Raw genomic sequence first — 24,721 nt, forward strand, 5'->3', positions numbered from 1 at the left:
GAAAGAGTGGCGTAAGATAGCTCATATTCCCTGCATACTTATCAACAACAAAATGATCACATGAGTGTCTAGGTGAGTCACAAAATACTACTATCTTTTGGCTAGAGTGGAAGAGATAGGAGCTGTTGCTAGTTTAGATCATAAGGTTTTTAACTTATGAAGCACCGACTCACAGAGACACGGAAGCTGAACACGACACTGACATGTCAACAACGTTAATAATTTGAGGAAATGAAAATGATTGAATGTAATTATATGTGTTGATGTCATGTCTATGTCGAAGACGGATATGTGTCAGGCATCGGACACGTTTTCAATCTGAATTGTCGATGCTACTTAGATTTTTAACATCTTTTTGTCATGACTTTTTAAAGTTTTGTATATCATAGCTATTTGTTTATGCTCTCTGTTATGGCTAATATTGTTTGATGTATGTTAAATATATGCAGGGGCAGGTTTATCTTACACTGGTTTTATTTCCAGCAGAAAAGAAGAAACTTCCTCTATATGGAAGAGATATGGATGTAATTGATGTTGTGAAGTTTGTAGTCAAGCATGGAAGCAATGTTCATCAACTTATCATGTAATAATACTACTTTTTACATGTATTGGATTATTAGTATTGAGAAAAATGTAAGTCACACGTAGAATAAAGACTGACAAAAGTTTATAAAGAGAGGCATCTCTCACCATACAAACTGGTTTTGTAATGATGAGTTAGATCTAATATAAAAAATATAATATGGTATCAAAGCCTATTGATTCAGCCCACCTACTATTTATATGGCATTCACGAACCAAACCTATTGATTCGGGCCACCTACTACTTATATGGAATTCAGACACCAAGCCTAATAATGCTAGACATGAGGGGATGTATTGGAAAAAATTGAAGTCTCACATAGAATAAAGATAAGGACAAACCTTACAAATCGAGTTTGTAGATTGAGTTAGGTCCAATGTTAAAAGTCTAATAATTAGAAAGTATATGAATCACCTGTGATTGATGTAAAACTTGTATTAGGCTCCATAGATTTGAGAGGGAGCAATAGACTTGTAACTAACTAGTATATCCTTTAGTTCCTTATGCTTTTATTAGCATATCATCTTTAATTTTGTCCCTTCTGTTTTGTCAAACTTAAACATATTTTAGTCTAAATTATTTTATGTCATGGTTCTAGTAACAGATTTGTGGCTGTTTGAAAAAGTAGTCAGGAATCAGAACTTTACAAACCTGATTGTCCATGAGGAATCACTTCACACGTGCAACAAATATCATGGAGTTTCAAATTTGTGTACTTGATGTTCCTTAACGCCAAGAAGATGACTGATTGAAGAGCAAAGTCACTGAGTTGTCTGCATAAAGTAAAATACATTGGTAAAGAGAAAGCAAAGGTTAAACTATATGAGGAAACATATGGTTAAAACCGTTTAAGTGATTAATGAATTTCAGTTAAGAATGAATAGCTTATATTTCATTATAGAATAGTATGTGCGAAACACTCAATAAATGCTTCTAAAAAGGGACGGCGATCATTATGCAATCACAAATATATCAGTTTCTTATCCATATGACCTAACTGAACTCAACTGACAAATGTACTCAACTCAAGTGACAAATGTGGATGTTGTTAGGGAGTTTTTTCATATTAATTGTATTCAATTAAATCTTTATTTTTATGTTGTATCCCAGATTCGAATCCAAGATCTAGGTAAAGCAACTCTAATTTGATGCAACAAATTATTCTATGATAATTTCTCTAATACAAAAAACCAATGATTGGTGCTGAGAATATCACACATCTCAAAATAAGATCCATTTGAGCAAACAAAGGTCAATTGCTACAGTGACAAATTGTCAAGCATGAAGAACAGTTACCACCAACCTGTTCCATGATGGAGAAATAGATGTTGGCAAAGGAAAGCTAGAAAACAATGGCTTCAAAGTAAAGTAAAAGGAAAACTTGAAAATTCACAACCTGAAAAACTACAAAACTTTTAGCATAAAAAAAATAAATTAATCTATTCATTTTCTTTTCAACTATGACACTCACACATAACAAAGTTACCTCAATGGTTGGGTCTGTTGGGCCATCGAATGCAATTCAAGTGACATTAGAATTTTCAGTCCATTAACTCATTCTCATAAGTAAGAGGGTCTGTTTGTTTAAAAAATTTAAAAAGTGATTTTGATTTTATATTTTTAAAAATGATTTTTATAAAAATTTATTGAAAAATAATAGTTGTTTTAGACTCATTTATTATCAATTAAAAAAAAGTAATTTAGATCTTCAATAGCTTAGATATTTATTATTAAAGATTTTAATATGATAAAAATTTCATTCTTTTTAAATGTATTTTTTAAAATGATTTTTATGAAGAGCTTCTCAAAATAGTTTTTCATTTTAATAATTTATTAAAATTTCATTATCCAAAATAAATTGTAACAACTAGATAAAATACTTAAAATAATATTTTAAGATAAATTATTTAAACCAAATTTTTATTTAAAATTTTTTTTTTGAAATTTTTTTTAAAAATGTTATAACAAAAATATAAAATATTACAAAAATCATTTCTAAAAAAATCTTAAACAAACATGTTCAAAATTTCATTTCAATGAATATGCATTTGTCAAAAAGTATTAAGAATTTAATCAAAAATAATAGAAACTGTTTTTCATCATAATTATAACAAAAAGATGGAATACTGGACAAACAACATTTTTTTTTAAATGGAAGCAAACAGGGCCCCAAGACATAAAAGAGAAGAAATCCATATAAATTTTAACAACTGCAATAACAATAATAATAATTCAAATTCTTGCACAGGAATCGTCTTCGAGTTAGTCAATCCAAGTCAAAGAAAGTACAACAATGAAAAATCTAGTTTCAAACCTCAATTTAGGTATACACCATGCCTTTGTCTCTATCGATCTCTTATATTACTCTCCATCTATATCATTTTTCTCACTCATAAAATACAAAAAAGTCACAATGACTTTTCCACCACAAAGGTAAGCAATCCATTTTCCGATATTTCAAATTCAGTATTTAAAATATTTAAAAAAATAAAAATCTGCATTAAATCTAAACTGTTTAATATCGATTTAATGGTTACTGATGTGTTGTTGACAGTGTGTGGGTATGTGCATTTGCCGACTACCGGCAATCCAATAGCCCAAAATATGAAAATAATATCAATATTGCTACCAACACCCCCCAAATTGCTATTCACACCCCTCAAAATTAAAAAAAAATTAAAATACCCAAAATGCCACTGCCATCAATGTTACACATTTATTATCTCATAACTCATATTTATCAACTTTCATCACACCTCATAACTCACATACAAAAATCGTCATACCTCACTAACCAAAACTCAAAATCATTAAAAAGTTCACAAAGTTCAGGTACGTTCCGGAGTTACGTGAACATAGTTCAAATATGTTTAAAAAAAATTAAAAATCTCAGACTTTACGCAATTTGAATTCACGTACATATTGCGTAATCAATGGAGTTTGAAACTTGAATCCTCCTAGTGTACGCAATCTGAATTCACGTACACCTACATGAACTAAGATTGCGTAATCATTGAATGCTGAATAATAAGCCATGTACGTGAACTGAAATTGCGTAAATACGCAATCTAAATTCACGTATACGCAATCTTAATTCACGTATACGCAATCTTAATTCACGTACGTGTGAATTAAGATTTAGAAATCATTGAAGATTGAAAATCAAACAAACGTGAACTAAATTTCACGTAAGTTTACGTGAATACGTGTACGTAAACTAAGTTCACGGACGTAAACTTAGTGAAATTGAATTCACGTAAGTGTTAGCAAAATCTTGAATATGATTAATGATGATTGATGGGGATTGATGGTGATTGATAATAATTAATGATGATTGATGATGATTTATGAAGATGGTTAATGATAATGATGGTTAAGGTTGAATAAAATGAAGAAGATGAAGAATGTGTTGAATGAAGATGATGAAGATAGAATAAAGAAGAAGGAGATGAGTTAGGTTAATGAAGAGGAAGAAGGGGAGGGTAATTTGGGAATATTAATTTTTTAAAACATATGAGGGGTGTGGGTAGTAAATTAGGGGGTGTTGGTAGCAATATTGAAATAATATTGGCATTTTCCTGTTTCAGCCCCAGAAAATTTTTCAATAATGAGCAGCTATCATTAGTTAGCTATCTTCTTTAAAAATGTTAATAATCTCAATCCTCCTAATTTATACAAAAAAAATGTCAATAATTTCAATGGTTATTATCCATATTGAGTACCAGACGAGCTTTTAATGAACAAGATCCACAAGGAAGAATAACTGATCCTGGTAAAGTATCACCATTGCTTATTGATATGCTCCTTCCATCTCTCAACAAGGAATAGCCCATTTTCAACAATTCTGACGAGTCCAAAGAGAAATAATCACCACATCGGCACTGATAAAACAATTCTAATACTTCATCGGCATCTTCAGCTGACATATCCTGTAATGTTAAATCTTCTGCAACTTCAGCAGCCATTACATCTCGCCTTGAACTTTGAAGCTCCTTATCATAAAACAAACGAGAGCTTGAATCACTTAGAATTTCCCATGCCTTTTGTACTTTGAGAAATCTATCTGTAGTTGTTTGATTACTGCTAGTTGTATCAAATGTCTTCAATAGCTTATCGGGATGTAAACTGAGAGCAGCACTTCGGTAACTAGCACGAATCTCTTCGTAATCTGCATCTTCCTTGACATTCAGAACCTCATAATGAGTTTCCTCAATGTCAAACTTGTCAAGAATCATTTTTGCAAGGTTCTCTGCATTCAGCAGAGAAATATCAGAAACAAGCAAATGATCGTGTTATCACGTAAAAAGTACTATTCCAATTACAGCTACTCAAACCACATTTCACAAATTCACTTGTTTGGAACAAACAAATCTTAACACCCATGGAATCATATTTTTAATTTCATAGAATCATCAATCATTATAAGTGCAGAATATCTGAAACAGTGAAGGCTAGTTAAAAAACATTCAGACGACACAGTCCTCCATTAAAGTCACTATCTCAACAAACTGTCACAAAACTTTAACGGAAAACCATTAACATGTTTCAATTGATTTCCATTAAAAAATAAGCCTCAACATTTTCTAGAAAAATTCAAATAGTAACTGTTCCAAAGTAGAACCAAGAAAATGATAACTTCCAAAAAAATTCAAAATTCAAATACTTCCATGTTAAACACTTTGTCTTCAAAATGAATATAAGTATATGAAATCAGAATGTTAAGGTTTTGTTCATGTAAAATTTGCATACAACTCAAAAACCATCATGCAATTGTAAAGAAAGAATTCTTGAAGCATAAAAAACCAAGGCCCCTTAAGGAAGGATAGGGAACCAAACCAAAATCAATTTCAACAATTTAAATCATTGCATGAGTTTAGTATTCATGCACTTTCTGTGTAAAAAAAAATTACACTATCAACGCATCACAATCAATTAGTATTGTTAATTGTTAATATTGTTAGTATTTTGATGAGAGGTCTCTAACTCCCCGACTTCAGCCACCAAGCTAACCTTATATCTCATATGGTTGTGATTGATTGACAAAATAATTTCAAATTATAGGATTAGGCTCGAAGTATAATTTTGGGGAAATGGGATTTGATTATGAAGATGTGAAATTGACCTAGGAGATTAATAATTGACAACTTTCATGCATAAAAACAGTATTGATTTCATGATTAATGGAAAACGAAATCTAGGGTTTAATCCAATTTGGGAAAAACCAAAGGAAGAGGGGAAAAAAGGAATGAAATCAGCTTACCAAATAGGAGGGAACCCGAAAAGCGGAGGTTACGACGCCGGCGACTGGAATACGACGGTGGCAACGACGGTGTTGCCGTTTGGGTATAGAAGAGACAGAGAGAAGCGAGATGAAATAGAAAATGAATGTGAAGGGGGAGTAATGGGGTGTACCGTGGACTTAAGAAAAAGAAAATAATCGTGAGGCTAGAATTTTATCTTACATGGGAAAAAGGATCTTGGCCATTAATTAGAGTTTATAGTGTAAAACAAAATCATTTTTACATTCCTCTCAACTTAAAAAATTTTAAATTTGTGTAGTATAACTTTTTATAATATTAAATATCGTTAAAAAAAATTATACAAACATATTTGTAGGAACTAAAAAGTATAATTTTTTTTTATAAAAAGACTAAAAACAAAATTTTAAAATTTTATAAAGACTAAAAATAAAATTTTAAAATTTTATAAAGATTAAAAACTTATATAATCCATAATATTATTATTTTTATTTTGATTATATTTAACATTTTATCTTTTAGAAAAAACTATTAATTTGATCTCTGAATACCCTCTCTCCAAATTGGTCCTTAAATTATTAAAATCTACTCAAAAGTTCCTAAACTATTCCTTAACCTAATTTTTTAGTCTTCCATCGATTTTCTCATTTGAATGTGCATCAATTGACTATTTTTTATTTTATTGTTTAGTCTTTAAACCATGACTTTGAATTACACTCACGGATGAGATCATTATGATTGCAGACGTTGTGAGTTGTGTGGTTGTTGCGATGTGTATATCGCCACAACTAAAATATTATGTTCGTATCACACATGACGTCAGGGGTGAATCTTCTCAGGAGCGACAGAGGTCACACAACAACTCTATATTTTTTAATTTTTTTTATAAATAGTAATAATAGATTATTAAAATAACATGACAAATTACATCTCCCGTCCTCCATTTATGACCCTATATTCTCTCAGTTCTTCACTTAATTTGCTCTCCCGCTCTTCACTTGCATTGACACGCCGCCGCCAGCTTGGTTTTGATTATATTTTCTAGATTTTTACTCTTTTTCTTTTTTATTTAAATAACTTTTTTCTATAAATACAATAAAAAAACAAATGTCAATGTTTTTTGTCAGCAATAATATTCTTATCTTTACCTCAATGCAAAGAGATTGTTCAATTGTTATTAAATCATAAGTCAAGTCGTTAATCATATTAAAAATTATGCAATTGAAGAGATAAATAAAAATGAAGTAGACATTTATTAAAATTTATACCGATAAAATATAATAAAATTAATATAACAAGTTATATATATAGATAAACTACCTAATATTGAATGATAAACTAACTAATTTCGAACAGACAAACTCTAACACCTTAGTTAACAATTCAACTACTATCTATTGACAAATTTTTACTTGTTAACCGTTGATATATGATATAGTGTGATACTATTTGTTAATTGTGAATTGTTTTAATTAATTTGTGTATTTTTTTTAGAGTCACATGATGTTTAAACATAAGAAAAATGATGTATTTTTCAAGAATAAAGTTTTCGACAAAGATGAAAATGTAAAGTGGATATATTTTATTTGATTGAATGGTGTGATGTTCTAAAAACTTGTGTGACTTGTGAAAATTGTATGCCGTGTGAAAATTATAAAACTTGTGAGAATTAAAATTCTAACTTTTTCAACTTGCCGACTATTGTATGAATTGTGTGAAACTCTAAAAAAAAACTATATGACTTATATGAATTTCAATTATAATATTTTAATTAATATTTGTCGCTCACCGGCTCCTCCGATATTTTTTGCAAGATCCGTTACTGCATGACGTGATTTACAATTTTAAACTTTGCTTTAAACTAAAATCAATATAATCCATAAAGTATTATAGAAAACAATTTAGTTCATCATCTAAACGAGTGAACCATTAAGCACATGAAACCAACTAAACCAACACACCAACTATTCTTTTACTAAGGTAAATATTCTTCACATCCCACTTTTCGCATAATTAATTTTGACTTACTAGTTAAGTGACTCTTCTTGCATACTAGTTTAGATAATGTTTGTTGATTTATTAGTTATTCGTTTTTCATATTGGTTTACTGGTTTAAGTAAAGTTTAATTAGTTTATTTGTTTACGTTATGTTTATTCACTACTAGTAACTTTAATCATGCATGAATAGGAAAGAATAATTGGTGTTGTATCAGTTTACTGGTTGAAATATGCTAATTGATTTGTTTGTTTAGAAGAGAGACTAGACTATATTGATGTATTTTCATATTTCATAGTTTTATGACAATAATTTAAAATGGTCAAATTTACAAAATCTAAACATGAAAATTAATGGAGGGACTAAACAGTTGGATTTAGTATTACTTTATTGACCAATCTCGAGAGAGTAATAACTCAGGGCCGAATTGTTGGTTTATTTGATCTTTTATTATTAAAATTATTTTTATTTGATATTATTAAAATACTAATATCATGTACATAATTTGTTTCTTAAAAAAATAACAAAAAACTAATGTACTTTCTTTATATAAAAAAATTAATATAAAAATATACTTTAAATTCTTAAGTAAACGTTTATAAAAATATATGTAAGGACATGTGACATATATATCACATAACATTCTTTAAGTTTTTTATTGAAAAAATACACTTTAAATTTTTAAAGAAACGTTTATTAAAATATATTAAATATTTTTATCATTTAGAAGTGAATATACTATCATTAATATTTTTCAATTTTTAAAAAATAAAGTACATTTTTTCCAAGTGATTTTAACTAGAGTTAAAAGAGTTAAATACAGAGGTTAAAATCCCAATGAAGAAAATACAAACATAACTACTCTTTGTTCCATAATATTAGTCATTTTAACAAACAAACAAAAATCATCTTATTTTATATGACGTTTTATAATATCAATAAGTATTAATATTGATTTTCCTATTATACCCCTTACTATTTACTGTTATCTTTTTTTCTATTTTTTTTAACGTCTCTTTCTCGTACCATTAGTGAAATATAAGTATGTAAAGTCATAATTTATCTTTTTCATACAAAGTGAACTAGGTATCTTAATTTGTATGTCATGTGTTAAATTAACACATCAGAGAGAGAGAACGACACCTATATAATACCCGAAAAATAAAATTGGTGTATCTCAGGTACACTTTAAATTGTGCGATATCAAATACCTCAAAGGAATGATTAGCTAGTTTTAGCATAACTGATACCAATCCCATGTTATCTAGAAATTGTATTATACCATTCCCATGACAACATTGCAACATTATTCATTATATGTCTGCAGCAAGGAAGTTCCCGGACAGTGTTACCTTCATAAAAAAATGATGAATGAATGAATGAACGAACGACTTATGCAACAAATGCTATAGAAAATAGTTAAAATACCAAAGAAATGACAGCAAACAACTCAAGAGAGGGAGAAAAAAGAGTACCTTCTCGCCCATTTTGAAGGTAGGCAGCCCCTTGTAAGGGCAGGTACTGCACCTAAAAGCATCTCCTAACCCACACTGTAGACCAAAGACAAACTTTGAGAACAAGGTCAACTATAGAACGATAAAAAAAATATGAAATAGCATTAGAGAAGATATGGACACTAGATAGTAACTATTCAAATAGAGCAAACTCCAAATTTTGCAAGAGAATCCCAGAAATTTTCTGTCCAACTCAGGCTTGCAGACTATAACTCTAACCAATTTTAGAAAACATTGTTCAATCAATCAATCCATGTTGAATGGCAGATTAAAATTAATATTCAACGCAAACGCAACCATATTTAGATGGGTTTATAGCCCATAAGCTAAATTTAAAACAAGTCTTTTTCAACTACTTATCATGTTGTTTTTTTAATTTTATTAAAATATCAAATATATATTAAAAGATAGACTTAACTCTCCAAAGTCTTTCCCTCCAAAATCCAATTCACAAACAAACTCTAAGTGGAGTTGGTTAATGGATTTAGATTTGAGAAAACTCTGCTTATTTAAAAATTCCAAACGCAGCAAACTTCCACATGTAAACTGAAATAAATGATAGTGGTAGAAAATAGCAATTATTCCATGCATAAGCCTCTATTCTATATTTCACTTCAGTGAGCTATATGTATCTAAAAAAGAAAAGGGTTTATGGCCAGCACTAACTCTTACATTTTATGAAATTTAGTTTACCTCCTTTGCTTTTCAATAATAAAACATCTAAACTGAAGGGAGAAAAAAAAGCTATCTAATCAAACAACTGTCAACTAATTAAACTGCTTGCAAGAGCTACGGGCAAAACATTCTACATAACAACATTTTTTACAATTTAGAACTTTTTTATCTTAAAATGCACACATAACAAAATGTTCTTAATATTGAACATGAAAAATAAAGCATAAACAAACTATATACTGCAAAAGAAGAACAAAAAAGGTTAAATTAATATGTTGGTCCCTATAGTATCATCCAATTTTCAATCAAGTCCCTTTAGTTCAAAGCCTTTTAAAAAAGCCCTTAAATTTTAAAACCTTATAACTAAATCCCTAATCACTATCAATTAAACCAGTTGAACCGGCTAGTTCAATCCAGTTTTTTAAACATTGCTCCTATCAAATCAACCTTAACCAAAATCAGGTGATTAATGTCTGAGCCAACCCAAAGAGACTGACAAGAATGGAATTTCACGCTGTAAAGAAAGCAACCCAAAAGAACCGGAAGCCAGTTAGCCCAAAACTTATTCAATCAAACAATGACCAAATTTGAAAGAGGGCGTGTGTGAGAAGGAAGATTTTGAACAAAATCTCCACTGCTCCGATAGTAGTGACAGAAGAATCAACTGAAGAAGTGATGCTTGAATCTGCCAAACATGAAAAGGAAAAAATTGAACAAGATTCATGCTCCTCCAACTAAAGTATCAGCGACAGAAGCAAGGATGGATGAAACTAACAGAATGTCATGTCAAATGTCCTTGAATTTTCACATTGGAAGAACATATGAAAGTTCTGAAGGCAGAGAACATTTAAGTGTGCATATTTTGTACAGAAAATAATCGGGTTGTAGAGTTTGATAGGTAATCATGGCATTGAGGAGTGGGAGTTGAGCCAGAGCTTGTATGTAAGTCAGGTGAGATGTTGAGTTAGAATGGATATGAACTATATCATTGCAATATGTAAACAGTCATGCTATTAATGAAATCAGTTTGATATTTGTTAATCAAAAGTTTATGTTGAAGAGATATGTTACTTTAGAAGTCTTGAAACCAGAAAACAGAATAAAGTAATGGCAACTAGAAAAACAAAATAGAATAAAGTCATGGCTACCATCAAAACATATTTTAGAATATCTTGACAATAGAACCAAATAGTCTTGACATCAGAATCGGAAAACAGAATCAAGTCACAGCAGATAGGATCCCGAGCCTTCTAAAGAACTTGAATCCCACACAATACAAAAACAGGGATAAGAACTGAAGTTACACAAAATCCTTGACTAGAGAAAAGAACTTGGTAACAGTATGAAGGTCAAAGGGGAGTGACTAAATTGACGATAAATTAACAATAAAAATTTGCATATATTTATCTTGTTTTTCTTCTCTGGCTACATATAGCATTGGGTCCTTTTTCCCTTTTTATTGACTTTAGGTGTGCATCACCCTTAGGCCTTAACCATAAGTGACAATGGAAGATTATTGCATTTAATTTGATTGAAGGAATGAAAATTTGCCTTCAACTGCTTATTGAAGTCAAACCACAACCAAAAAAGTAATTTGATGTAAGCATAATGAAGTTATAGGAAAGGTGTATAGGATGATAGAATAAATCGAAAACAAAGTGTACCTTGACTAGAAAGATGACATTGGAAGTTAAAACATGGAACAACAAAATGAGGATTTAGAGCTTTGGAAACAAATGTTATTTTTAAGAACAAAGTTTTGTGAAGAAAAAGAAATAAAGATGGGAATAAAGAAGGTACAATACTACCAACATGTATAGCACAAGTGATAGATGTTTGAGTCTCTTAACCATTTGGTCGAGATTTCGATTCCTGACCAGCGCATATCCAAAAGCATATGTTGGGAGAATTCAACTCCTTAAATGGATCTATGTTACCTCATGGGATTAGTCTGCACAGTTGTGTGCAGGTGATGCCTCGGTTTACCAAAAAAAGAAGGTACAATAATTAACAGAAGGTCAACGATGTCGACTTTTAAGTATTTAATCAAAACACTTTAAATATAAAACTACTTTTAAGTTTTTAATCTTTACGGACATGATTAAAAATTGGATGTCACTAGGGGGGGAACCAACAAATTGAATGAATCAGGAAAGAAAGGCATACACTGCCACAAGCTGATTGAGGATTATTAATCTGTTCTGCTGTCAATCCTAACTTCAACACTTTTTCCTCTTCTTCTGCCCTCCCACAACTGCAATTTTTGCAGGCTTTTCTTGTAATTCCGATTTCACAATCACCTGGTGCATAAACATGTTAGCTCATAGCCTAATATCACACAGAATACTAATTGAGGAACAAAGCGAGAGAATCTGAAAAGCACTCGTTACCAGATGGCAGCTGGGGTTTCTTTAAATCTTCTTCGGTCAAAAGACTATTTTCATCAATCAGGTCTGAATCAACGTCAATTTGTACTTTAGGTGAACTCTTCACCACCTTCTTTAATGCAAAAGATGAACCAATTTTCCATGAAGGCTTTTTAGCTTTGATCTATGTGCAATACATAACATGTTTAAAATTAGAATTTGTAAGATGGTCATAACAAAGTAAATTAGGAAAGAAAAAGCATTAACTCTAGATGACTTATGGCCTATACTCCACTTATCAATCCTGGATAGCAGTGTGTAGCGGCTAACCCCAAAAATGTAACAGCGAGAGATAGAGGATAGTGGGAAGGCCGCTATTTTGAAATTTTTAAAAAGTTAACTATATCATAGACATAAAAACTCAACTAGTCATGATTGAGCTGCTGAGAGGTTGAAAAATGACAATAGGAGTGAGAGGATGTGCCTAAAAACTATTTAAGTGCTTTTTGATTGCAAATTTCCTAAAACACCCCAACCATAAATCCCTAAAATTTAAAATTTAAGAGCTTATTTGGACTTCTTGATCTTATTCTGAGTTGCGGCCAATACCAGCCACAACAGCCGCTATTTTGGCCGCTTCACTGCTGTGTCCTATAGTAGCCGGGGGATGCTCCGCTACACAGCTATTGCGCAATATTGAGACCACTGCTTGACAGCCTATAGGTAAATAAATTTGACAGAGACAACAAAAAGTACCACGACAAAAAAAAAATTGCTGAAAAAATAATTCTGCACGAAATAAAAAACCATTAAATACAACAATGGTTGCCAAATACTAGTAGAGTGATTTTGAAGACACAAGCCAGCCTATTATTCAACTCGGGTGACACATATCTATTCTGTTTTACAGCAAACCAAACATGAGAAAACTTTAACTGTTTCATTCTTCATTAAAAGTTTCTATCATATTATATAGCACAACAATTAAATTAATTAATTTAAGACAAATCAATGATGAATAGAGATGGCTGAGATAGATATAAGAGAATGAAACTTACCCCAGAAGATATGCCTCCTGATGGGAGAGTTGATTGTAAAACATGTATTTCTGAAAACCCTGCTAACAATAACTTGTTCTCAAGATTTGATATCATCTGTATGGACAATGGGGAAAATGTCAGATCATTTGCAACAACATAAATCCACTCCGGCACAATCTAATTCTAAACCGTTATTACCTTATCATCTGAACCCACAGCAGATTGGGAGGACTTCCGAATAAGAGTTGTCCCACCGGCTTTTAACACTCTGAGAACTTCTTGAATCAGTTGGTCCATAGGAAAATCAAGTGACTGCCAGATCAAAATGAAAAAATCCACAGAGGAAGATTCCACCGGAAACTTACCTGAAGTTTGTAATAAATAGGTAGTTGGTGAAAAAAAATTGATTTCTTTAGCTACAGTATGATATATATATAGAAGCCTTCATTTAAATTCTTCCAACAAACAACCTGTGGATTGACACATGTTTAAAGGAATTGGGAAAAAATACCAGAACTATCTCCATTTTTCTGGTTTTCTCACAGACTTACCCTACCAACTTCTAGCATTATAAATCCATATCACAATTCACAAGCCATTACGCATGCTCATCCTATGAAGCACTAACATGAACACCAGACATGACAGTGACATGTAGACGCTGATAATAACTTTAAAAACATAAATTATTGAATGTAGCTATACATGTCAGACATCGAAGACACCTTCAATCTAAAGTGTTGATAGCATTTTAATTTACACTATTTCATCAGGCATGAATCTAGGAAAAAGGTAATTGAGCTCTAAGTTTTAAAGCATTGATTGAAGCTAATGCGCATAGAAGCCTAACTTGTACACTCATTAAATGCAAATTTTGAACATTTATGTGGCAAAAGCATCCTTAAAAGAGTGACACTGTCAAACATAATTTCTTTTGGTAAATTCAAAGTTGAGCAAAATGTAAGCAATGAAAAAGTATAATTTACTGGTTACTATATTTAAGAACTAAATTACCATTAAAACAAATTTTACATACGAAAAATCATCACACGTATCATATAATTATAAAGAATACTAAATATGTGATCAATATAATTACTCAGTGATTTTGCAGATGTAATAACTAGAGGATCCAATTGCTCAACCCCTTCCTTCCCAAGTTCTCTAACAGCATCATACACTTGACTGACTGGAAGAACAGCTTCATCTGTACATGCCAACACAGCACCATGCGTCTTTGCAGCATCCTAATAATAATGATAATAATAATAATAATGATAGAAAAATTGTTTAAAATGAAAACATATGAACATCAATTTAGGATTCCAAAATTAGCCAACTTTTTATATGGTTTACGGAGCTCACACACATGCTTAATTAAGTGTTATATTTGGTTAATAGATAATACATCAGGCGTCACAACTCATTCATTATCTACTGAGTTTTATTAACCACAATTTCAAGTGTTCAAGTCTAAGCGTATTTGTTATTTCAAACACATGAAATTGTGGTTAATAACATTCAAATTTGTGGTAATAACATTCAAATTAGTTGTTAATAAAGTTTTATTTAATGGTTAATGAGTAATTCAATTTTGATACACCGATTAACCACTCATTGAACTGCATTAACCCAGCGTGTATGAACTTTATTAACAGGGTAAAAAGTTGTCAGAACTTAGTGCTTCAAATTATTGTTCAAATAACATTACATAGTTTAAAATGTAGCAAATCATACATATCCATGCTTGATGCAGAGAAATATTTATAGCATGTAAATAATAATGAAAAAGAATAATTTGACTTATAAATAGTAAATAACGATTCTTATAATTTGACATGAGAATCAATAAAAATTCATCCAACAAATAACAGTTTTGAAACAGTGTATTGATGTTAATGAAAACAAATAGAAAGAGGAACGAACCATTGCGATGAGTTCAAGCAAAACTGTAGAAATGTAACAGAAACTTCGTTTCGAGAACCCTTTGAATTTGCTTTGGAGTGGTGGAATCTCAGGGACAGAAGAAGCTTTATATATCACACGTGCAAATCACGTGAACAACTTTTGCGCAAGCGTAAATATACACTTCGTTTGGTTGGGAAAGTAGATAAAAGGAAGTGTTAAATATAATTTTGGTTCATTTTCTTTTGTTTAATATTCTTTTTTGTTTTTTATTTTTTATTATTAATTTTGTGTCTTGTCAAATTTTAAGTAATTGTTGGTCATTTGAATCTTTTCAAATAATTATTAATATGTGTTTATTATAATATTTTTTAAATTGATCAAATAATAGGTTTGTATTTGGAAAAATTCTTTTTATATGCTTCAAAATAGATATAAACTATTTAGAATGAATAATATTTATCAAAAAAAATATATTTTTATCTCTTTTTTGTTAAATTTTCATATTTGACATTATAATTTATTTAAATTTATGTTACAACAGTTAATAATAGTTATTATACAGCTATTTGAAAATGTTATAATCAAAAAAACTAACATTTATTATTTGTAAAAGATAAATGAGATAAATAAATAAATAAAATAGATAAATATTCGATAAAAGATAAATGATCAAAAATATATTTAAGAAAGAAAAAAAAAAGTAATTTAAAAGGAAAAAAGTTACAAGAAAATGAGAGGATTGTTAGATGTTTGGTTAGGTGTAAAGGAAAGTGGAAGAAAGGAAATAAAGATAACAAATTAATATTATTTTATTGTTTGATTATTGGAAGTAAGGGAAAAGAAAGATGCATATTTAAAAATTGACAAAAATAATTTCAGTTAGTGTATTAAAGAATTTTAATTTATTTTTCTGAAATATTTAAAATAAAGTTTGAGTGAATAAATGTTCATGAATTTTAACTATTTTATTCTACATATATTTTAAATATTTTATTTTACATATTTTTAAATATTTTATATTTGAAACATTTTATAAAAAAATCTTAAATTATAAAAAATATTTATGAAACTTTTATGGCGCTATTTAGTGCGTGTTTGGAGTTTTTGTGGGACAACATTCAAATCAGTTTCATTATAAAAGTTACAACATTCAATTAGCTATGAAAATAGGTCAGGTGGATTAGATTCTACATGCAACGTGAGGGCTAAGCTAGATTAGATTTTTTTTCTTAAAGAGATAAGATCAATGCTTTTAAAAAAGCTTATTTAGGTAAAAATGTCATGTTACATGTCACATAATAAAGTTTTTTAAACCTATTAGGCCGATCTATTTAAATAAATATAAATAATATTTTTTTACTACTATAATTATTATATTAAATTTTGATTTTTTTTGTTATATATTCAACTTTTAGTAATTTACGCATATTAAACTTATTTAGTTTTGACATATTTAAATGTATTGTTATAAAATATAATTTAAGTATGATGTATATAAAGTCATATTTTTCAAAATGTAATGTTAAATATCAAAATATAATTTAATTTAATTGACATATTAAACTCGTTCACCTATTTAAAGATATATTTGATTACTTATTTAAAAATGTTAAAATGAAACATACTTTTAAATAGGTTAATATGTCATATCAGACTTCTATCAATGTCATACTTAGACCTAAAAAGTAAGCATATGACATATCACATGTCAGACTTAGGCCTTAAATTTTTTGACATGTCAGACTCATATCTATCAAAGCCTAGTTCTTCCCGGTCTATTTTGACCCTTCCATGCAACAAATGATCACAAAATTGAAATATAATTTATAATAGTTTAATTTATAGAAATATTTACTAGTTTTATTTCTTAATATATATATATTCATTTTATATTTTATATTAATAAAAATTTTTTGAAGTAAACCATTGTTATAAAGATAAGATGAAGTGATTTGACGTTCAAATTCAACTGACAAATAAATATGGATAGCGTTAACGTTATAGTCTAGATTCGAACTTAAAATTCATATTTATGTGAGTTAAGTATAATAATATTTATTGTCTTTTTTAAATTAAAATAATAAAATGTTAATCAATAAGAATACATATTTACAAATAATAAAAATAATTTTTTTAAATATTTTTATCATTTTTTGAAATGTAGATAATTATTCTCATTAAAAATCTCTTATCTTTTTATTCACGAATAAAATTGACACAGATTTTAAACATATAAAATATAAATATTTTGATATATATGACAGATATCTTCAATTTTTAGAATAAAGTTGATGTCTTACTAATAATTTCAAAATTTCAATTGCTGTCCTCTTTCCTCCTAATTTTCAAATTCAAAGCATTGTTGATTCTTTCTCTCACAAAACAACCTAACAAATCTTTCAACCACAAATTCCCATCACTGAAACCAATCATGAGTATCAACTTCCCCTAACCAATTCATTCCACCACACCATCAATAACTAATTAACAATGTCACGTAAATTCTTATCATCACTACTTCGAACTTCCACAACCCATTCCACTACCTCACAATGCCACGCTCAAACCATCCTCCAATCCTTACTTCCAAACGTCATTCTTGAAACCGACCTTTTGTTGGCTTACTCAAAATTGGGCCTAATGGGTCACGCTCGCAAACTGTTCGACAAAATGTCGCAAAGAAATATGCATTCTTGGAACATCATGATTGCTTCTTATGCTCATAACTCAATGTTTTTCGATGCCTTAACCGTTTTTCAAGGCTTTAAAAGATGTGGGTCATTGCCGGATCGTTATACTTTGCCGCCATTGTTTAAAATTTCTGTGGGAATTGGTGAACCTTACTTTGGATGGATGTGTCATGGTTTGGTCATAAAGCTTGGTTACGTGGAAATTGTTGTCGTAACTAATTCTGTCCTTGAGTTTTATGTCAAATGTGGGACCATGTCTCAGGCTTTGTCTGTGTTCTCCCATCATAATGGTTCTTGGTACGAAAAATAATTTTTCATTTATGTACCAAAGTTATAGTGAGACACATCTTATTTAGGCTTATGATATAAGTAATTGCAAAAGTGTTTGGAAAAATTTACGAAAATAACTTATGAATCATGATATATGCCAATTAGTTGTTTTAAACTTATTTACGTAAGTTCAATATGGAAGAGATTTTAAAAGTAGCTTACAATCCACGAAGCACAGCCATATACACAAGCACGGCACTGATACATATGCACCGATAGTAATTTAGGATAATGGAAGTGATTGAATGTAGTACATACATGTGTTGGTGTTGTGTCAGGGTCGAATATTGAGCACACCTTCAATTTGGTGTTAGTGCTATATAGTTTTCGATACATATCCATGAGTTGTTTTCAACTTATTTTTGATAAGTTTCTCTACATAGCTTGTTGTTGTAACTTTGTAAGCTTTTGTTAGCTCTTTGATTGTAGAAACAACGTGTACATGGGTACTTATTCAATAAGCGCTTAATCAAATTCCTATATCCAAACGCCTTCTTTAGTGGTGCATTGATGCGCAAATAGCTATAGGTTGTATTTGTGCATGCACCAAACATGTTGGGCTCACTTTAAATGTGATGCCACATGTGGCGTTGCATCTAATGTGTGTCAATGCACGCCTGTTGCATGCCCAAACAAGAATATTTTACTTTTCTTTTTCTCTAATGTTAATATATGGTAGACAGGATGAGATTGTTTGACTACCCTACCTAGTCTCTCTCTTCACATATATTTGTACAATTTTTCTTTGAGTAAATAGACTAACTTGTTTTCCAATATTTTTGTAGGGATTCTGTGACATGGAATTTGATGATTTCTGGGTTTGGAAAGGCTGGCTTGTATTCTGATGCTATCCGTTGTTTCAGAGAGATGTTGAAGCATCAAAGTGGGACTGAGTTGGATTACATGATACTCCCTAGCATTTTGAGTGCTTGTGGGAAGGAAGGGGATTTGTTGAAAGTGAAGGAAGTGCATGGCTTTATTGTTAGGAACTTTAGTTTTGGTGTTGATGTTCCCATTGGGAATGCATTGATTGATAATTATGGCAAATGTGGTTGCTTGAAGGATTCGGAAAATGTCTTCAAGACCATGAGCTGTGTAAATTTGGTGACATTGACGACTATGATATCTTGTTTTGGGATGCATGGAAAGGGGGAGGAGTCAGTTTTTCTATTTGAGAAGATGATCCATGAGGGGTTTAAACCAAATGCTGTTACTCTCACAGCTATTTTAGCTAGTTGTAGCCACTCTGGTTTGGTGGATCAAGGCAAGAAGATTTTCAACTCAATGATTTCAGATTATGGATTTGAACCCACTGCTGAACATTATGCCTGTATGGTGGATCTTTTTGGCCGCTGTGGGTGTCTTGAGGAAGCCCTTCAGTTGTTGAAAAGAATGAAGTCTTCATCAGTGACAGGAAGCATGTGGGGTGCCCTTCTTGCCAGTTGTGTCATGCACAAGAATGTCGAAATTGGAGAAGTTGCAGCGTATCATCTTTTTCAATTAGAGCCAAATAATACTAGCAACTATGTAGCTTTGTGTGGAATCTATCAGTCTCGTGGTATGGCTCATGGCTTTTCAACTGTTAGAGCAAAGATGAGGGATTTAGGTTTGATTAAAACTCCTGGATGTAGCTGGATAAATACTGCAGGAAGAGCTCATAAATTCTACCAAGGGGACCTTTCTCATCCACTTTCTGATATGATTTGCAAGATACTATACGAAATTAGCAACACTCAGATATCAACTGATGATTTGGGAGTAGGATATTTGCTCCATGATTTATGATGATAATACTGTCATGGCTTTCTAGAAGAACATTAGAGCCAGTTCATCTGAGCCGAGTCAGGAAGGGATCAGCATTAAAGTAATGTGATTGCTAAATGTTGTGGTTTTATGATTCTTGTCAGTTACTATCTTTAACCAACATTGTATACAAGGCTTATGTATCAAATCATCTTTTGTGGGGTATGCTAAATGTTATTGTCTAGGTTTTGATTCTTCTTAGTTATGCTCTTGAACATTTGTTGTTTAAACTATTTCTTCCTGTAATGTTCTTTAAAAATATGGTCCAAAATGATAAATGAATATATATAGTAATAAATCATTCAATCTTACAGAATTCATGTTGTCATAAAGCAGGGTGTCAACTGTCAAGAGGTTCTCCCATCTCAAAGCCTATGACTGATTTCAGCTGAAATGGTAATTGCTTAGGTCACCTTTACATTTATGTCTTGCTTTTTTTATTTTGTGGCATTTTTTTTTCTCTTTCAAAAATAATGGGCAAGACATAAATGAATAACTGATCTGAGTCAAGTTTTCAGCCAATATGGAGAATCAGAATATGTGAAGATTCCAGTGGACAAATGATGTGAGTTTCTTCGATTTATAGGAAAGTTAAAAAATTGTTTTAATTGTTGATATTTAACCTGTGTGAAATCATTCTGGTCTAGGCAGCACTCTTATTGTTCCTTGATTTTTCATGCATCCTGCTGTGCAGAAGAGGCACTATGAAATTTAAATGGAATGTTACTGAGAGGACAAGATGTTCCACTTTCATGTGTCTGCAGTCCTTCAAACAAACAGGTAATTGTATTCACTGAGGTTGATAGATGTGGCACCTATCGCAGATAAGATGGCAGTATCTTATGAGTTATGATATTGTTATTGAATAATAGTTTATATTATAATAATAATAATAATAATCTATAAAGTAGACTATTTTAAATTTGAAAATTCTAATTATTTTTACCTTTTAATTTTAAGATCATCTTAAAATTAAAAGGTAAAAGTAATTAGAATTTTCAAATTTATAATAGTCTACTTTATATATATATATATATATATATAATCAAAACGGATTTTTTAATCAAATTTCAATCATTAAAAAAATTTCAAATAGTCTTAATGGGACTCAACTTACTTTAAAGTCTTTACAAATACAAAGTAACTTATTGTTTGTCACCAATTTTAATCCAAAGAAGATAAATTTGGTCTTGAATATCAACTTCAAAAAGTATAACTTTGTCCCCATCTTTAGAATTTCTTACCTTGACCATAAATGTGATAAGATGGTAATTGTTCAAGACGGAAATGTGTTTCACCGACTTATCACATTTTGTGACTTTTCGAAATTTTCATTTGACTCCGGTAGATATGATGAACTTGTGGTTTATTTGGATTCTTTCATCATGTACGATATAATGAAGCTTAAATTTGTAGTCGAATTTCTTCAATAAGAAGGGAATGATAAGGACCTCAAGAGCATATGAAGATAATCTATATTTTAATAAATTAGAATGAACTTTATTTATTTTAATTTGGTATGTAATAGTTCTTAGTTTGCTTTAATTTGAAATTGTAATAGTTCTTAGTTTAGATTTAATTGATGTTATGTGTAAGTGAAAGTATTTTGCTTTATATTTAGTTTATTTTAGAAAAATATGATGTAAGCTCAATATGGAGAAATGAAGGTAAATATGAAGAAAGTATGCTTCCTCATTTTTCCTTAAGGCTGGAAAGTTTCATACGCAGGATCAATAGAAGGTTTTGCTCTAGAAGTAGGTGTTCTTAACCTCATAGCCATAGTCTTTATTTATTAATTCTTGTTTTGTTCTCTAGTTTTGTATGAACAAAGTTTGGATACAAGATCCTATATATATTTGATAATTTTTTGGTTTGAATGTAATTAATATTATATATACATAGAAGCATGCATAGTTTTCTTGGTGAAGTGACTATTCCTTTTTGTGTGCTTTGGTTTATTGATGATGTATTTGGTATGGATTTTTGCATTCCCTGGCTTGGTGAGTTGAGTATAACTTCTTTTGCAAGAATTAAGCAAAATAATTGTTATTTGTTTTTGCTGTACACTTTCAAAGCTAGCCGTGCAATATTCACCTGGAAAAACTTATAGGGTTGCTTATTGTTAAAGGCTTTGTTGCTAACCAATTTTGGTAATTAAGTCAAGTTTGTGCCTTTAAAAAACGAGTGAATATGTAAATTAGTACTATAAATTGTAAGTATAAGTGAAATTAGATCTTGGATTTTTTGAATTAGCGAACATATTTTTAAAATTATAAAGTGTCGATAAAAAAAATCATTCAACAAGTTTTTATCATTAGAGACTGTGATGTGATATGTTAATTGAATATATGACATCTCAACTGTAATCACATATTAATATCATCACAACATTACTAATTTGCCTCTAAAAGTTTGTCATTTCAAAGACAAATTTGTCTTGTAATTGTACAAGAATTAATTATTGATAAATTTGTCAGTGAAAAACCTAAATTTCATAGGTGAATTTATCTCCCTGGAGCTAACATTGATATGAAATCAATGTGGATAAACCACTTGTTCAATTAGTGTGCCAAAATATAATCTCTAATGATAAAAAATACATATGAATTATTTTGACTTATATTTAACAATTTCATGGATATAATTGTCAATTTGCAAAATTCAATGACTAACTTGATCAATACTTTCAATTTTGAGGACGAATTTGCCTAACTTAATAAATCACCAAGGAAGAAGCAAAAACCTGTAATGGAACGTCTTGTGTCTTCACACGCAACTCAATAAGAATCGCATAAGCCTTTGATGTGAAATGAGGAATTTGCTGGAAAAAAGAATCATTTACTAGGATTATTCTTGATAAACCGAACAATACGAAAGGAAGTCTAGAGATGCAAGTTTATAGGTGCTGACATAAGTTGGCTCAACCTACAAACGAAAAAAGAGATATCAGGACGCGTATTTGTAAGATACAAAAGTTGTACAATCACGTTTCTAAAAATAGTGGCATTAGAAAGAAAGAGGATGACAAGTTGAAATCGATAATTTCAAATTAACATCCATTGGTGTAGAACATGGTTTTGAACTGAGCAATCTAGGTTCTTTAAGAAGATCCAAATAGTACTTCCTTTGACATTAAGAAATACCATTGGTATTGTGAGCTATTTCAAAACCAAGAAAATGTTTCAACACACTGAGATCTTTAATGCTAAAAACATATTGAAAAGAATATTTAATGGATTAAATTTCATTCAAACTGTTTCCAACAATTAGAAGATCGTTAACATAAATAAGAATGAATGTAAAACCAGCAAAAGTGGAGCGAGTTAACACGCAATAATCGAATTTAGATTGACAAAAACCAAAATATTTTTAAAATGATCATAATTTGGTATTTCGTTGTCGACTTGCTTGTTTTAATACATAAAGAGATCTCTTGAGTTTACAACTAAGATTTTTATTAGAAAAATCCAGTCCAATAGGGACCTGCTTTAAACATCCTCAATGATATCCCAATGGATAAAAGTCATGTTTATGTTGAGTTGAAATAAAAACCAATTTTTAATGGCCAACATAGAAAGTAATAGTCTAACAGTGATCATTTTCACAACCGGACTAAAGATGTCCAAATAATCAAAACCTTCAGTATGGTTGTACTCTTTAGCAACAAGGAGGACCTTATGTCGTTCGATATGACCATTAGCATGAAATTTTAATTTAAAAATTCACTTACATCCAATCACCATTTTATTGGGAGGCAAAGAAGTAAGTTCTCAAGTGATGAAGACCTAAAATGAGCTAATTAGGAGAAAAAATAAAAGAATATTTCAAGTCAATACTTCATAATAGTTTTTAGTTTAATTTGAATTGTAATAGTTTTAGTTAAATTGTGTAAGCCCAATATGAGTATAAAGAATTGTCTTTTGGCCCATGTTAAGAATACAGTAAATCCTTCTTTAAATATCTTGTAAGAATCTCATTTTGGATAAGTTGAAACAAATTAGAATTTCTCTCATGAGAATAGTGAGTGAGATGTATCTCCTCTTTGAGTTATCGGATTATAACTTGTGTGAATCTTCTGAGTGGTTTTCTTACCATTGTGACGATTCCACATTGGCTTATCAATTATTATTTATTGTGCTGCATTCTTCATCATTGTTTCTTTATTTTCCCTTTTATTTTGTTACTTTATTTGAAGAAATTACTTGGTAGATCCTTCATCACATGTGGACGCACTCAAATCCATATCATTTGGTATCATAGTCTTGAATCCAAATCATTTGGTATCAGAGTTTGGTATCCACGTCATTTGATATCCAAACTTTTAGAAAAATTGTATTTCAGAAGTTTCACATTCATCTAAAATTTTGAAATTCTTTTAAGGCTTAAATATTTGATTTGTCCCTGTAAGTTCGCATCTTTCTTTTTATTGTCCTTATAAGTCTTTTTTTCAATTAAAACTATGTAAGTTTAATTTAGTTTTAAAATCATTTTTGTTGTTAGTTGCGGTTTAAAAAATGCTTATGTTGCAAACGGAGGAGTGACGTGACATAGGAATAAA

At 30.2% G+C, this 24,721-nt stretch overlaps 4 protein-coding genes and 1 long non-coding RNA gene across 20 annotated transcripts in view; 2 read left to right on the plus strand and 3 right to left on the minus strand.

Annotated features, from left to right (window-relative positions):
• Window positions 1-589, plus strand: part of LOC101513170 (putative disease resistance RPP13-like protein 1) — a 4,173-nt gene extending 3,584 nt beyond the window's left edge. Inside the window, exons 2-3 of the mRNA XM_027334971.2 lie at window positions 1-72; window positions 450-589. Of these exons, the coding sequence (XP_027190772.2) occupies window positions 1-64 (64 nt within the window). The 3' untranslated portion in view covers window positions 65-72; window positions 450-589. The remainder of the gene's footprint in view (window positions 73-449) is intronic.
• Window positions 1-2,312, minus strand: part of LOC105852063 (uncharacterized) — a 6,018-nt gene extending 3,706 nt beyond the window's left edge. Inside the window, exons 1-3 of one of the 3 annotated variants that reach the window (XR_003473012.2) lie at window positions 2,070-2,312; window positions 1,887-1,979; window positions 1,235-1,356 (exon numbers count right to left, since the gene is read on the minus strand). This is a non-coding gene — a long non-coding RNA (uncharacterized lncRNA). The other 2 variants (XR_003473011.2, XR_012163165.1) reach the window with 2 other exon arrangements.
• A 1,827-nt stretch (window positions 2,313-4,139) lies between these two features.
• LOC101512844 (uncharacterized) lies at window positions 4,140-6,003 on the minus strand. Its single transcript, XM_004499548.4, has 2 exons — window positions 5,844-6,003; window positions 4,140-4,832 (listed from the first exon to the last, which is right to left on the minus strand). The coding sequence occupies exon 2, from the start codon at window positions 4,816-4,818 to the stop codon at window positions 4,279-4,281; it is 540 nt and encodes a 179-aa protein (XP_004499605.1). The 5' UTR covers window positions 4,819-4,832; window positions 5,844-6,003; the 3' UTR covers window positions 4,140-4,278.
• Window positions 6,004-8,884: 2,881 nt separating this feature from the next.
• Window positions 8,885-15,499, minus strand: LOC101512533 (anamorsin homolog). The gene is made up of 8 exons (XM_004499547.4): window positions 15,359-15,499; window positions 14,532-14,679; window positions 13,631-13,797; window positions 13,451-13,546; window positions 12,417-12,576; window positions 12,193-12,326; window positions 9,313-9,387; window positions 8,885-9,189 (listed from the first exon to the last, which is right to left on the minus strand). The coding sequence occupies exons 1-8, from the start codon at window positions 15,359-15,361 to the stop codon at window positions 9,151-9,153; spliced, it is 822 nt and encodes a 273-aa protein (XP_004499604.1). The 5' UTR covers window positions 15,362-15,499; the 3' UTR covers window positions 8,885-9,150.
• Window positions 15,500-17,618: 2,119 nt separating this feature from the next.
• On the plus strand, window positions 17,619-21,013 carry LOC101511664 (pentatricopeptide repeat-containing protein At3g57430, chloroplastic-like). 14 transcript variants are annotated; one of them, XR_003472796.2, is made up of 5 exons: window positions 17,619-18,327; window positions 19,146-20,325; window positions 20,500-20,559; window positions 20,675-20,728; window positions 20,811-21,013. XR_003472796.2 is itself a non-coding variant. In XM_027334384.2 (2 exons), exons 1-2 carry the CDS (start codon window positions 17,831-17,833, stop codon window positions 20,143-20,145), a joined length of 1,497 nt encoding a protein of 498 aa, XP_027190185.1. In that variant the 5' UTR covers window positions 17,619-17,830; the 3' UTR covers window positions 20,146-20,464. The 14 variants fall into 14 exon arrangements, 1 of the variants encoding a protein (XP_027190185.1); XR_003472797.2 differs by having other exon boundaries at window positions 20,815-21,013; XR_003472793.2 differs by having other exon boundaries at window positions 20,858-21,013.
• Window positions 21,014-24,721: the final 3,708 nt, after the last annotated feature.

The sequence above is a fragment of the Cicer arietinum genome, chromosome 5 (genome assembly GCF_000331145.2).
Source record: "Cicer arietinum cultivar CDC Frontier isolate Library 1 chromosome 5, Cicar.CDCFrontier_v2.0, whole genome shotgun sequence".
NCBI lineage: Eukaryota > Viridiplantae > Streptophyta > Magnoliopsida > Fabales > Fabaceae > Cicer > Cicer arietinum.

Excerpts from the sequence above, each read along its gene's own strand:
- LOC101512844 (XM_004499548.4), bottom strand. The coding sequence starts at position 4,818 with ATGATTCTTGACAAGTTTGACATTGAGGAAACTCATTATGAGGTTCTG.
- LOC101512533 (XM_004499547.4), bottom strand. Across the intron at positions 12,327-12,416 it reads GAAACCCCAGCTGCCATCTG|GTGATTGTGAAATCGGAATT; the intron begins GTAACGAGTGCT and ends TTTATGCACCAG. Across the intron at positions 9,388-12,192 it reads CTCAATCAGCTTGTGGCAGT|TGTGGGTTAGGAGATGCTTT; the intron begins GTATGCCTTTCT and ends TTTGGTCTACAG.
- LOC101511664 (XM_027334384.2), top strand. The coding sequence starts at position 17,831 with ATGTCACGTAAATTCTTATCATCACTACTTCGAACTTCCACAACCCAT. Across the intron at positions 18,328-19,145 it reads TCCCATCATAATGGTTCTTG|GGATTCTGTGACATGGAATT; the intron begins GTACGAAAAATA and ends ATATTTTTGTAG.